Source organism: Strigops habroptila, chromosome Z (assembly GCF_004027225.2).
Source record: "Strigops habroptila isolate Jane chromosome Z, bStrHab1.2.pri, whole genome shotgun sequence".
NCBI classification, from domain to species: Eukaryota; Metazoa; Chordata; class Aves; order Psittaciformes; family Psittacidae; genus Strigops; species Strigops habroptila.
Window position 1 is genome coordinate 101476289 of NC_044302.2, and position 14057 is coordinate 101490345.

Consider the following 14057-nt stretch of genomic DNA (forward strand, 5'->3'; position numbering starts at 1 on the left):
TTACTTAGAGTTGGCATTTTAAACTCTCTGAATAATCATGGAATGGGTTGGAAGACCATCCAGTTGCAACACAGGGATACCTTCCGCTAGCCCCAGGTTGCTCCAAGTCATGGAATGGGGTGGAAGGGCCTTTGAAGACCATCTAGTTCCATGCAGGGATACCTTCCACTAGCCCAGGCTGCTCCAAGCTGGCCTCGGACACTATTCCAAGCATGGAGCATCCCAAAAAAAAAGCCCTGTTGAAACAGGATACAAGAGGAAGCAGAGTTCCAAGAGTAACAAACTTCACCTTGGCAAAAGTCATGGATTTTATTTACAAGTACACGGAAGGAAGGATTACACCAGGAACACGCTACAGGAATTCCAGCTGAACAAAAAAAGCAAGGATTTATTTGGGAATGGCAGTAACTGAACCCCAGTGACAGTCTCTGGTTCTGGTCAAGCAGTTCTCCAGGAGGTGGAGAGGAAAGTGAAGATCTCTTGGACTGCTGTAAGGCCTTTCCAGTGGCTTTGTGCAGCTTAGTGGCTCTCTCCTTTTTTGCCCACTACCTGAGGAGAGAGAAGAAGAAGGAGAAACCATGTTTAAAGGCAGCTCCTACCAAGGGCTTCCTCGAGTAAGTCTCCAAAGCAGCGAGTGAGTTACAACCACTTGAAGCATGCGGTGGTGCAGCACACGCCGAAGCTGAGATCCCTCTGGAAGGGCTCAAGATCCAGAAGGAACCTTCTTTTTAGTACTCGTGTGACAGCAAAGCATCGTCTCACTTGGAGGAGAGTTAGAAGACACTAAATGCACCAGACCAGACCACACTGGAAGATGTACGTGTTAGACACCAAGCATTCCACCTTCGTACACTGGGAAGCGGGAAGAGAACCACGGGGTGCTCATGTAGAAGCTTCAAACAATGGTTTGGGTTGGAAAGGACTTGAAGATCATCTAGATCCAACTTAGGACACCTTCTACCAGCCCAGGTTGCTCCAAGCCCTGTCCAACCAGGATGGGGCAGCCACAGCTTCTCTGGGCAACCCATGCCAGTGTCCCACCACCCTCACAGGGAAGAGCTTCTGCCTAAGGTCTCAGCTCGAGCTCCCCTGTTCAAGGTTGAATCCGTCCCTCCTTGTCCATCTACCACCCAAAATCCATAGTTAACAGTGAGATATGGAAGTAGGTGGAAAACCAAAGCACCATCCAGCTGCTTTTGGTCAGCTGAGTTATCACCATCACGGAGGAACTGAGATCTCCTGATGGAAAGGACCTGAAAAGCCCATTTTCGCCTCCAAGGAAGCCTTGAGCAGGATTTCACCTAGTTGTAAATCCAACCTACTGCTTAAAAAGCAAAGTAATGCCATTAAAATCCAAGTTAAGAAGAAGAAACTCAAAGCCCAAACCCAAGAAGAAGTAGTTAAACTCATCCCAAAGCACCATCTACTCGCTGTGTGTTTCCAAAGCACCAAACTGTGTTCACACCCGGATTAGGGAATAAAACCAGTTCAAAGCTTAAGGATTAGGTGTTAGGAAAGTGGGAATATCAAGGAAAAGCCGTGCTGTACCAGTCTGAGGCAGAGAGTGCCAACTCCCCCATGTGTATGATCTGTGGAAATCGATCACACCGAGACAGGAATTCGATCAACACACACAGAAATCCATGTCCTGAGCATCCCAGTCCACCTTCCCAAAGGAATTGGGCTGTTTCCAACTTCAACCAAGCAATTGGCATCACTTTCTCTCCCAACTAGATCCATTTGCCTTCCTTTTCCACACACAACTAGACTCTAAAGTGGAAGATCCAGCCTGTAACCCTCACCCACGCTGGGTTTGGAGATGCTTCTCCTCCAAGCACCAATCCAGAGCTTGACAGTGACCAACACCCATCCAGCTCCATGGCTCCTGGCCAAGGGAACCCTCCTGAGGCCACGTATGTGCAAAACACCAGCTCCTCACTGTGTATTCCCTGAGGAGATGCCTTACTAGAGGGTAAGGAGCAGTGCTCTGAAGCTCATTCTGGCTTGCCTACTACTTACTGCAGGGCCATAGCAAAATGGGATCATGGAATGGGCTGGAAGGGATCCACCTAGTTCCAACATAGGGACATCTTCCACCAGACCAGGTTGCTCCAAGCCCTGTCCAACCCGGCCTTGAACACAGCCCCAGCTTCTCCTTTCAACGCATTCCTTGTCCCACCACCCTCATGGTGAAGAGCTTCTTCCCAAAATCCCATCTAACTCTTCCCTTTTCCAGCTGGAAGCCCAAACTCCTCACCCCATCCCTCCATCCCTTGCCCAAAGCCCCTCTCCAGGTTTCTCAGAGCCCCTTTAGGCACTGGAAGCTGCTCTGAAGTGTCCCTGGAGCCTTCTCCAGCATCTCCATGGCCTCCTCTGCACTAAGCTCTACTCAGATACTAACTAAAGTCAAACCTTAGTAGAGCCTTTCCCACCCTGCATCTCCAACAGCTTTGCAAGAGTCAATAGAAGCTGCAAAATGAGTTGCACCAAGTCCTTTGGAGAAGGAGGAGCTGCAAATGTCAAGTTGAGGGGAAGAACTTGGGCAAGACAGAGCTCAGGAGAGCGCTGGAGGTGAGATCTGGAGCAGGGAGCGGGGGGGAAGGACGAGCTGAGGAGTCAGAAGGTGGAGAAGCTTCTCCTCCTGGCAGTAGGTGGCTCTGGCAGTAGCAGAAGGGGTGAAAGAGCTGCAGGGTGAGGAGGGGAAGGAGCAGAACAAGAGCACTTCAATGGCAGTATTACTTTGTAAGGGTCTTCTGCCTTTTTAGTTCTTTAGCAATGGTGAGTTAAGCTGAAAAACAAACAGATCGAGGGTTACCACACAGGAGCAGCACTTGTGGAGCAAAGAGGAGCAGAAAGAGGGCACCACGGGGACAACCTGGCACCAGCCATCTCTGTCCCGACCTCAACTGCATCTACTACCACTTGTATGCAGCCTCCTGTAGCAGTTGGCATCACGTAACGCCTTAAATCAGCAGGAATGGTTGTAGTGATGGGGGGGTTCCAAACAAATCAAGCTTTTCCCTATGGAATACGTGGAGGAGGGAATCCTCATCCCAGTCCTCTGCTGCTGAGGGCAAAGCCTGCCAACAGGGTCTGTCCACGCTACTCTGTGCTTAACTCACAGCGCCGGATGAGGAGGAATTCTGCCCTTGGTTTCCCCCTTTTTCCATCATTCCAAAGCCTTCCCACCTTCCCAAGGGGAAAAATCAAGTTGGGCAAAGAGGATACACCCAACATTACAACAAGTTGGAAAGCAGCTTTAAGAAGCTTACTCCATCCAGTAACTACACCCAAGGCAGTGAGGCCAAAGCATGGCTGGAACAACCTCTGTTGTGATCCACGACTGGAATCACATCCACGTCCCACTTCATTCCAGCCCTTAGGTAAGTTGTAAAACAGATTCCTACAAACACTTCCCAACTTGTAGTAAAAATAAGCACTTCCCATCTTGTAGTACTATTTCTATCCTCGTGAGAAGAGGAAGAGGAGGAGTAGAGGCAGACTGAGATGAAGGAGTGAGGTGTAAGCACTGAGGAGCAGTGTGGGAGCTCCTCAGGGAGCTGAGAAGCAAACTAAGGCTTCCCACTACATCCACTAACTCCACGTGTTAATACCCAACGTGAGATTAAGGTTTCCCACGTGATAAGAGCCCTGGAAGAGAGGAAATTAAGTGACTGTTCCTCAGGGAATGCTGCCACTCTGCCAGACTACACATGGCCTTTGTGAGGATGAAGTGCTTTAACAGCCTTAGAGTAAGACTACATGTTCAGGAAGCAAAGCAGGAGTACTACATGGAGTAGCTTCCTAACCCTGTAACACCCCCTCTTCTATCTAAGGCCACTCTGACCAGTTCCTTCCCATGCTGAGCTCACCAGCACAACACTAAATCCATGGATTTAGTGGCTCCAACAGCTTCCAAGCACCCCCACTGCACCAAATGCACCCTAACGAGAGCAGAGGGGTCATGGAATGGGATTCTGAATCCAAAGAGACATTAAATCACTACTTTAACACTGAGTAAGTCAAGGGGAAAGAGCAAAGCAGCTGGAAGTAAGCTCTGAGTACTTCTGAAAGCAAAACTTGAGAGAGCTCAAGTGCCAGGGCAGAGTCCCCCCCTCGTACCACCACCACAAAGTGGTGACGTACAACTCCTTGCAGAGGATGCTCTACCACCAAAGCACCACCCAAAAGCTCTATAAAACTCCATGTAAGGAGATTTTAAATCTATTAACATACTGTAGTACGGGGAGAGTTGGAAGTGATGTATTAGGAGGGTGTAAAATTGAGATCCAGCTCGTTTTAGTCCATTAGAACAACTTCACGTTTCCTCAAGAGGCACCAAAACGCGTTAAACTGACTTTTACAACAGGTATTAAGTGCTGAAGCAGTTTCTGTTAAGCCTTACTCCATTTCGAAGCAGTTGTAAGTGGCTTTCAGGTTTCCAACTCGTTGCACATCCTCCAAAGTCAAGACTTAAAGGGCTTTATGCACGTGTGCCCAGTGTCCCACCACCCTCATGGTGAAGAGCCTCCTAAGACCCCATCTCAGTGTCCCCTCTGGCAAGTTAAAGCCATTCCCCCTTGTCCTGGCCCCAGAGATCTCTAAAGCAAAGCTCCACATGGTCCTGAGGATGCCAAAACCACCTCACTGTAGTAACAACCGAGTGTGTTTGTCCCATCAGGCCATGTGTGAGTAGGTACAACCAGCCCAAAGTGCTTGAAGAAAGGGGACTCACTCGTTTGAAGTCGTTCATGTTTGTGGCTTGGACTGGAGTTCCAATGAACGTGAAGTAGGTGATTCTTGTTGTCTCCTCATCTCCATGATTGGATTGGACAAACAACTGCAGGAGAACACAAGATCATTAATACATCAAACTTGATGTGATCGACATTCCACACTGCCCAAACTTCAGGGAATCGTGGAATGGTTTGGATTGGAAGGCACCTTCAATCCAGTTCCAGCAGGGCCACCTTCCACTGCAGCAGGTCGCTCCAAGCTGGCCTTGACCACAGCCATTCAAGCTGCTCCATTCAACCCATCCCAGTGTCCCACCAGCCTCCTGGTGAGGAACTTCTTCCCAACAGCCCATCCCAATCTTTGTCAGGTTAAAGCCATTCCCCCATGTCCTATCCCTAAATCCCTTGTCCAAAGCCCTTCTCCAGGTTTCCTGGAGCCCCTTTAGGCACTGGAGCTGCTCTAAGGTCTCCTTGGAGCTTCTCTTCTCCAGGTTGAACCAGCCTGGCTGCAGAGCAGAGCTGCTCCAGCCTTCTTACAGCAGTAGAGGGCTTGGTGAGAGACAAAGGTGCTTTGATGGAGAACCACCACAGTTGAAAGCCATTGTGAGTACTTCACACTCAGAGATGTCCTTACTACAAGTAGATAAGTAAGAAACTGGCTTCCTTGCCTCCTTAAAGGCAGAGAAGATGCCTTCAAGAGCAGCAACTCAAGCTGCCTTAAGCAACACACCCATCAAGAGGCGAAAGGGAATGTTATGTCTGCTGCGAGGCCCAACGAGACACCGCAAACAGGTGGCTTTGGCTCACCACCAGCCCCAAGCGGCAGAAACCGACAAGCTCCAGCCTCAACCCAAACACTCTCGGTGCTTTCCAGCTGCGAGCCCCCAAAGCAGGAGCTTCACTTACAGTGACACTGTTGACATTCTGAAACTTGACATAGCGAAGCTGGATAATCCCATCTTCCTTGATGTCATCCGGGGTCAGCTCCAGGGCTTGGGTGGGTTCGCTTCGTTCCGCCTCCTCAAAATCCATGGAGCGAGGGAGGTTGATGAAGATTTTGATGTATTTTGGACCTTGCCCTGGGGTAAAAGAGAGGAATGGCAGTGGAAAAGCTGCTCTGAGGTCTGTGTCAATGATGAAGTGAAGCTCCTGGGGGGGTTCTCCCAAGGGAAAAGGTGCCAGGCAGGTCTGACATGGGCCTTTACTCACCGTTATCTGGCCCCTGCAGTTTCATAGAGTAGAGTTTGACAGGTTGACTAAAAGCTACAGTAATAAGCAGCTGGGGAGAGAAGAGAAGTTGCTGTTAAACACAGTTTCCCTCCTTCTTAAGCGCAAACACTGGAATCATGGAATGCTTTGGCTTGGAAGGGACCTTAAAGCTCATATGGTTCCACCGGAGCAGGTTGCTCCAAGCCCTTGAACACTGCCAGGGACGGGGCAGCCCCAACTTGAACCCATCCCAGTGTCCCACCAGCCTCAGAGGGAAGAACTTCCTCATATCCCACCTAACCCCCCCCCACAGGCAGCCGAAAGCAGCAGCAGCTCCTCCCGCGCGGGGAGCGCGCCGCAGCTCCCGCCGTACCTGCTCGTCGCAGTCCGACTCCAGGTAGGACGAGTCCTTGCGCAAGCAGCTCTCAAAGCCGTGCTCGTCGCTCTCGTTGAGACACTCGCAGCCGGCTTTGTTGATGAACGGCATCAAATCCATCTGGAAGGAGGGCAGGGAATGCTCAGGGTGGGGTGGGGACGCACCGCGACGAGGGCAATGGGGCACTCCACAGACACAGAACAAGACACGAAGGGAACCCCGCGGGGGTCTATCAGGAGGCATCGCAAAGCACCAGTGCTTTACTACTCGATGTATCCTGCTCGTAAGTGAAGGGGATTATCCCTCCAGCCAATACCCTGTGGAAGGAATCTGGATGTTGGGAGACATCATTTCTCTGATGACACCCTCCCAAAGGCAGCGCTAGAGGAGGAAGATGGAGGTGAACTGTTAGGAAGCCGACATACATATCCTTTGGGAATATCCGTGTCCTCGCTGTTCCCGGGATCGTTCTCCAGGTGCTGTTTAATCTTCTCTTCTAACCCAACAGCGTCTGCTCCTTGATACTGGTCAATCCTCACTTTGTTCCGGAAGAACAGGAACGTGGGGGTTGCAGAGATGTTGTTGGTAGCAGCTGTTCCCTGGAATCAGTCACAAGGGTTACATAAGGGAGTAGTAGCTACTACAGGGAAACAGTAGCTTGCTTCACCTGCGTAAAGGCAGCGCACACCAAGCTACAGCACCTCAAACGCTGTTTGTTACTTTATACAGTTCGATCCTTCAGATCCTCCTAATCCTTTCCTTATGGAATGGGATCAGGACCTTCCCGTTTCCCCTTCGCTACTGTTCCTCTTACAACTAAGAGTATGTTTATGGGAATACCCACCTGGCATTGGTGCACATCCACCTCCAGGAACGTTGCCTGGGGGTATTTGTTACTCAGAGCGTTGAAAGCTGGAGCTATCCTCAAGCAAGGGCCACATCTGGGAAGACAACAGAGTAACTTCAGTCCATGCTGATGGTGACAAACAGCTGCCCCAAAGCAGCAGCAGCACATTCCTGTTCCTACTGATAGCCTTCCTACCCGGCTGACATTCCCAAACACATCCTCAAGGGTTAATTCCCTGGATCTACAGCTAAAGCCGCACAGGACTTGAAGGATTTAACAGCAATAACGGAGCAAAGCTTTAGTAGGAATCAATTCTTGCTACAATTCGTTTCACCTACAGCTGTAACCAGGTCCTACTGCACTTAAGTGAGCCCGACAGGACGAGCCTAACTTGGACCAACTGAACTACACCACCTCAGCTGAGGTATTTGATTCATTCTTACACCTTTGTTAGCACATACAATGTGTAAGATACAACTACTCCTTCAAGGGACCATCCTCACAACCCAGCTTGTGGTGGAAGAAGCAATTAAAAAGCAAAACTAATAGAAGCAGGAACTCCATCTATTGGCTGTACCTAAAGCAGAGAGGTCGTCCTGCTTCGGCTCCCCTGTTCCCTCCTGCAGGAAGGGTGTGGATCCAGTGGAGCAAGGCAAACATACGTGTACTTCTACACCAAGACATAGAACTACCTGGAACCTAATGCACTGGGTTAACTGGGAGCTAATGTGTTCGGTTAAATGGAACTAAACCTTTAGACATAGACAGGAGGAGACCCCAACACCTCTTCAGGTCGGTGTAAAGCTCACCTACCTCAAACAAGAAGCCCCAAGCCTCTAAGTAAGACACCAAAATGCTTTTCTATCACCCCTCAGCACACAGCCACTGATTCTTGCTCCTTGTACCACGTATAACACCTCTCGCACCATTAAACCTGGAGCTTTGAGGCTCCAAAGAGCCACTGGTTAAACCAGACACGTAAATAAGGGGTTAAAACATGAAGCAAGAGGCTGTAGGCACTAACAGGTATGACTTTAACAGCGACAAAGTGCACTTTGAAACTTAAAACACTCGATATTGCTTTTGTTCTCCCTATTTCCCTACTTTACTGTGATTAATATACTTCATTTAGCGGCCAATTCAGCAGGATTATGCCACAGTTACACTCCAGATCGCTACTGAGCCGAGGGGGAAGGACATCTGTTTGCTCTGGGCAAACACACGAGGACCCAAAGGCGGCGGAAAACGCTTTTTAACCCGAACCAAGCACGTTTACAAGCTGGTTTGAACAGACATTAAGCAAAGCGCAGCTGCCTGCCCCCTTCCAGCTGCAGCCCTGCCCCGCTGAAGCGGACTAGAGCCCCCCCGAGCCCCCCCAGCAGGTTCAAAGGGCAAAGGCGGCGGCTAAAGGGTGCATTTAGCGCTCCAGGGGGGAAGCCCCACTCTCCAGCTCCCACCGCACCCACACGCTGCCGGCTGGAAGCGCCCCCAACGGCAGCCACGACCCGCGACAGCCCCTCAGGGCCGCCGCAGCGCCGGGACGCGCCGCGCCCCCCGCTCACCCGCGCATGGTGAACTTGACCACGGCCAGGCGGGAGCCGGCGGCGCTGAGCTCGGGCTGGAACTCGCCGTCGTTGGCGATCACCTTCACGCCCACCATGGCGGCGGCGCCGCGCTGCCGGGGCCGGGGCCGCACTGCCGGGGCCGGGGCCGGGCGGATCTGCAGCGTCACGGCGGGAAGCGGCGCCCGGCGTGCACCGCGCGGCGCAGGCGCGGCCGGCCGCGCCGCCGCCATCTTGGGGGAGGGCAGAGACGGGCGGCGGCCATTTTAGGTGAGGGCAGGCGAGGGGTGGGGTGCGCGCGGCCGCCATCTTGGGAGAGGGCAGAGACGGGCGGCGGCCATTTTAGGTGAGGGCAAGCGGGGGGCGTTGCGGCCGCCATCTTAGGGGAGGGCAGAGGCGGGCGGCGGCCATTTTAGGTGAGGGCAGGCGGGGGGGGTTGCGGCCGCCATCTTAGGGGAGGGCAGAGGCAGGCGGCGGGGCGGGGCGGCCGCCATCTTAGGGGAGGGCAGAGGCGGGCGGCGGCCATTTTAGGTGAGGGCAGGCGGGGGGCGTTGCGGCCGCCATCTTAGGGGAGGGCAGAGGCAGGCGGCCGGGCGGGGCGGCCGCCATCTTAGGGGAGGGCAGGGGCGGGCGGCGGCCATTTTAGGTGAGGGCAGTTGGCGGGGCGGGGCGGCCGCCATCTTGGGCTGAGGCGGGCCGGGGGCAGGGCCGCTCCTGAGGGAGCGGGAGCGGGAGCGGGAGGGGAACATTCCCGCTGTAGGGATCGCACCGGCGTTTTGGCCTGGATTAGCTCCATAAACGGGGGGTTAATCAGCCCCGAGTCGTGTGTGAAGGCGGAAGCGGAGGAGAGCCGGTGTCGCCCCGCTGCGGTTGCGAGGAGCCGCCGCCTGAGGCAGCGTTTGGGGCCGCCGGTGTTTAAAGCGAGCAGAGACTCGCTCCGCTGTTCCCGCCCCCCCGGCGGGAGGTGTTATTGTTGTGTCTGGAGCTCACCGGCGGCTTCACCCCCGCGGAGCCGCTGCAGCAGAAGGCACCCAGCCCGAGGATGGAGCCCGGCGCCAGCCCCTGAGCTCCCGCAAGGTAACGCTGGTCCCTTTCGCTTCCCGGTGGGGAAAGCCCGGCTTCTTCCTGAGGTGATGAGCTGCTGGGAAGGGGCAGAGCTGGGCGCTCCGGCCCGCGCGGAGCCGCGAGGCCGCCCTGAGCGGAGCCGCCGCTGCCGCTGCTCCCGCCGCGGCCCGCTGAGGGGCCGGGGCCCCTCCCGCCCTGTCGCCAAGGCGACGGCGCCTGCCGTCAGTGAGCCCGGCCGGCGCTTTACGACAGCGGCGGCAGCATCACGGCGGCGGCGGGTGAGGCGGGGCGTCCCGGGGCGGGTGAGCGGCGGCACCGGGGGGGGGGGGCGCTCCGGGGACCCTCACACGGTGCTACCGGACACCCCCCCGTGCGGTGGGACTGGGGGGGCCGGTCAGCCCCGGTGCCCGCGGCCGGGCTCGGCTGTGTGCCCGGTAACGGGAGGCGGTGAGAAGCGAGGGGCTGTGGGCCCGTCGGTCACGGGCTGGCAGCCGGGGAGGGCGCTGGTCCGCCGCAGGGAGCGGGATCGGCTCCGTGCCGAGGGGTTGGTGCCTCCTCACAGCCAGGGGAGCGGGGAGGAGCGGGGGCATGGCGGGGTTGGAGCTGCAGATGGCTGCATGTGACCGTGACAGCTCGAAACGGGAAGGAAGAGCTCGGTTTAACCCCTGAAGGTTGGGGGAGAGCTCGGTTTAACCCCTGAAGGTTGGGGGAGAGCTCGGTTTAACCCCTGAAGGTTGGGGGGGAGCTCGGTTTAACCCCTGAAGGTTGGGGGAGAGCTTGGTTTAACCCCTGAAGGTTGGGGGAGAGCTTGGTTTAACTCCTGAAGGCTAAGGAAGAGCTTGTTACTGCCTAAAGGTTAAGAGAGAGCTTGGCTTTACTCCCTAAAGGCTAAGGAAGAGCTTGGTTTTAGTCTCAAAAGGTTGAGGAAGATCTTGGTTTAATCCCTAAAGGTTAAGGGAGAGCTTGGCTTTAGTCTGTAAAGGTTAAGGAAGAGCTTATTAACCCGTAACATTAAGAAAGAGCTTGTTTTACCCCCTAATATTAAGGAAGAGCTTGTTGTTATCCCCTAAAGCTTAAGGAAGAGCTTGGTTTAACCCCTAAAGGCTAAGGAAGAGCTTGGTTTTAATCTCTAAAGGCTAAGGAAGAGCTTGTTGTTGTCTCCTAAATGTTAAAGAAGAGCTTGGTTTAACCCCTGAAGCTTAAGGAAGAGCTTGGTTTACCCCTACAGGGGTTAAAGGAAGGCCTCTGGGACCTTGCTCTGCATTTGGAGGTGAGGGAAAACATGGATAATCCTCATTTTCCTGGTGTTTAAAGGCTAAGGAAGAGCTGCTTGTTACCCCCTAAAGCTTAAGGAAGAGCTTATGTCTTAACCAGTTGCTTTTCCATTCCCGTTTGGAGCACAGCGGGAGCTGAGCTTGGATCTTGGCTGTGTTGGGAAGGGTTTGTAGCAACCCAATCTCTTTAGATTTCCGTCACTGTTGTATTTCGTGGCCAATTCCAGCCAGAAAACCCTCTGGCGAGCGCTTCAGGCTGTTGGAATTCCATGCTCTGATGTGGCGTGGCAGCCTGGAGGCAGCTAAATCCACCTGGGAATGCAGAGGCACAGTGGGATGGAGAAGCTCCTGGGGTAGGGAGGAAGCAAAGAAGCTTGAGGTGAGGAGCAGGGTTAAATGTGAGCCTGGAAAAGTGGGATCCTGTGGAGAGGCTGGAGGAAAACACCAATCCCAATGGAGACGGAGGGGTGCTGAGCAGGGAAATGAAGCCTTTCTGTATCCCTGTTCCCCTTCCCTGGGCTGCAACAGGAGGGGAATGTGGGATTGATCCGTGACGCGTCCCTGCCTGCGTTGGGCGTGAGCCCAGGGCTCGCGCTGCTGCAGTTCAGCAGCAGTGGGTAAAGCCAGGCCCCTGTTGACTGCTGCCGGGGCACATAGTGCTCCGCAGGGAGACAGCAGCATCATTCCTTGGGGCCGGAATTCTGCAGCTGCTCCCATGAGCTTCAGAATGAAGCTTTAGCTGAAGGCTTGCAGGTACCAAGCTAGGAGGCTAGAAGGCAAAAGGTACGTGGTCCTTTTGCTTTCCAGAGGCTTCACAGGAAACCTCCTTTGGGATATTTAACCTTTAAATAAGGTTCCTCTTGGATTAAAGCTTTGGAATGGGAGTATCTGTGTGCTTGTAGGAAGCCTTTTGCTGTTTCACTGCTTGCTTCCTATGGGAATAATGAGCTTAGAGGTGCTAATACGTGGAACAGCTTCTACTTGGGAAGGTTTCCAGCGGGCGGCGCTGGGTGAATCTGTATTTACAGCGCTGCTTTCAGGAGCAGCTTGGATCGTTATCCCATGGGATGCGAGCAGCGAGGCCGGCACCTCCTGGGAGCGTTGTGCTGCCTGCGCTGGGCGCGGTGGGAGGCCGGGCTCGAAGCCCCGCTCAGGGCATGGCTCTGCCCTTGCTGCCGTCCCTCCCCTTGCTCCGTGCCCCTGCGATTTCCCGGCGGCGGCATGGGCAGCGTTCCTGCAGGGAATGCGGCAGGAATGAAGGGATCAAAGCCGTGCCGTCGCTTTCTGCCCGGCTGGGAGAGGGAGGACGCCCGTTTGGGGTGAGCTCCACGGGGTAAATCCCCCTGTTTGGAAGGAGGAGGTGGTTTTAGGGTGGCCTGGCAGTGTTAATGGAAGAGCCACAGGTCGAGTGTGTGGTGCAAAGGGTTTGTAGTTGCTTTTCCTTATAGTCATATTCATGGAATCAGGGAATGGGCTGGGTTGGAAGGCACCTTCAGGCTCATCTAGATCCAATAGGGACATCCCTGCCTTGACCATTCCAGGGATGGGCAGCCCCTTTCGACCCATCCCAGTGTCCCACCACCCTCATGGGCGGAACTTCCCAATATCCCATGTCCCCTGGGGCAGGCTCAAGCCATTCCCAGTTGTCCCATCCCTCCATGTCCTTGCCCACACTGGCCCTGGGGGCTCTGTTCTCCTGCAGGAGCTCTGCTGTGGTGAATCCAGCCCATAACCCCCCAAAACGGGCCATGGGGAGCCTTTAACCCAAGCTTTTCGCTCACTCCTTTACCCCTAAATGCCCCAAGCACCAACTTTCCAGCAGCTTTGACCTCAGGAATGTGGGATAATCCTCTTGGAATCCCAAATAAGAGAGTGGGAAGAGCATATCCACCATTGTGGCTCTGTTTCCTCTACTTGGTAGCTTGTTCCGCTTGGTTCTCGGAGTAGTAGTAACCCAAGTGATCTTCCGTGTGTCTGGTGTAAGTGAACCATTGCTCTAATCACAGTAGCCCTTAAATCCCAGCGTTTGTAGCTGTTCTATCCCAAAAGGAGCTCAGGCTCAGCTCCGGGGATGCTGCTATAGAAGCACTGAAGTGCTCGGCAAGCTCCCGGTGTTGTTAACACAAGCAGCACCTTGTTGTGGGCTTTACAACTCGGAGTAATCCTCCCGACTGCCTTTGATTGCTACAACCCGTTGTTGCGAGATGGTTTCTTTCTCTCTGGAGTCCTCTTCAAACACAGCCTGTTTGTTACTGCACGTTGTTGCAGCTACAAACGGCGAGGAGTTGCACTATCAGGTGTAACCCTACAACTTCAAGCGGTAGTTACTTCCCAATTGGTGTAATCCATGTGGGAAGATGTGTTGGAACGGGCTGAGCAGGAATTGTTCCCTCCCGGGAAAGGTGAGCACGGGAGCGAGGAACCAAGCGCTCCCGCTTGGAGCTAGCGGTGAGCAGAAGGTATTCCTAGGAGCAGGAACGCCGCGGCCGCTCCCGCTCCCTGCGCTCTCTCTGCTCCCACAGGCGAGAGGGCAGGATGGCCGGGAACAGCCTGGTGCTGCCCATCGTGCTGTGGGGGCGCCGGGCCCCCACGCACTGCGTCTCCGCCCTGCTGCTCATGGAGGACGTGCCCATGGTGGTCACCGGCTGCCACGACGGGCAGATCTGCCTCTGGGACCTGGCGCCGGCCTTGCAGGTGAGGGCACCCCGGGGCGATCCCGCTTCTCCTGCGCTGCCCGGGCTTCCGTGCCGTTCGCTCCTGGATGCTCCACATCCCTTGGGGGCCTCGCTGCGTGTCGCTTCCTCCTCCTCCTGAGGCCTTGTGGACGCTCCATCCATCCCCGAGTGAACATTCCAGCTTAGAAAGAGGCTGGTTTACCCCTCAGCTTCAGTGCTGCTCCCCCAGTCCCTCTTTCCTGGAGCTACTTGCAGGTTTAGCTGCTTCCTCTGGTGTTGTGAAGAGATTGCAGCGATCCAAGACTGGATCCAG

The 14057-nt window shown here is 54.4% G+C and overlaps 2 protein-coding genes across 7 annotated transcripts in view; one reads left to right on the plus strand and one right to left on the minus strand.

Annotated features, from left to right (window-relative positions):
- Positions 1-284: 284 nt before the first annotated feature.
- Positions 285-8958, minus strand: TXNL1 (thioredoxin like 1). Its single transcript, XM_030474933.1, has 8 exons — positions 8731-8958; positions 7166-7262; positions 6747-6920; positions 6319-6441; positions 5946-6015; positions 5643-5815; positions 4736-4840; positions 285-549 (listed from the first exon to the last, which is right to left on the minus strand). Exons 1-8 carry the CDS (start codon positions 8826-8828, stop codon positions 520-522), a joined length of 870 nt encoding a protein of 289 aa, XP_030330793.1. The 5' UTR covers positions 8829-8958; the 3' UTR covers positions 285-519.
- Positions 8959-9396: 438 nt separating this feature from the next.
- Positions 9397-14057, plus strand: part of WDR7 (WD repeat domain 7) — a 30110-nt gene continuing 25449 nt past the window's right edge. For 5 of the 6 annotated variants that reach the window (XR_003989824.1, XR_003989823.1, XM_030474930.1 and 2 more), the window contains exons 1-2: positions 9397-9807; positions 13592-13763. Coding sequence is in view for 4 of the 6 variants with exons in the window: in XM_030474930.1 (XP_030330790.1) it covers positions 13605-13763 (159 nt within the window). In the remaining 2 variants the exon portion in view is untranslated. Of the gene's footprint in view, positions 9808-10018; positions 10074-13591; positions 13764-14057 lie in introns of those variants that run through there. The other variant, XM_030474929.1, reaches the window with a different exon arrangement.

Bases quoted from the DNA above. Each gene is read 5' to 3' on its own strand.
- TXNL1 (XM_030474933.1), bottom strand. From the start codon at position 8,828: ATGGTGGGCGTGAAGGTGATCGCCAACGACGGCGAGTTCCAGCCCGAG. The intron at 6,921-7,165 runs GTGGGTATTCCC...GACTGATTCCAG, and splicing joins TGGATGTGCACCAATGCCAG to GGAACAGCTGCTACCAACAA. The intron at 6,016-6,318 runs GTACGGCGGGAG...TTCTCTCCCCAG, and splicing joins AGTCGGACTGCGACGAGCAG to CTGCTTATTACTGTAGCTTT.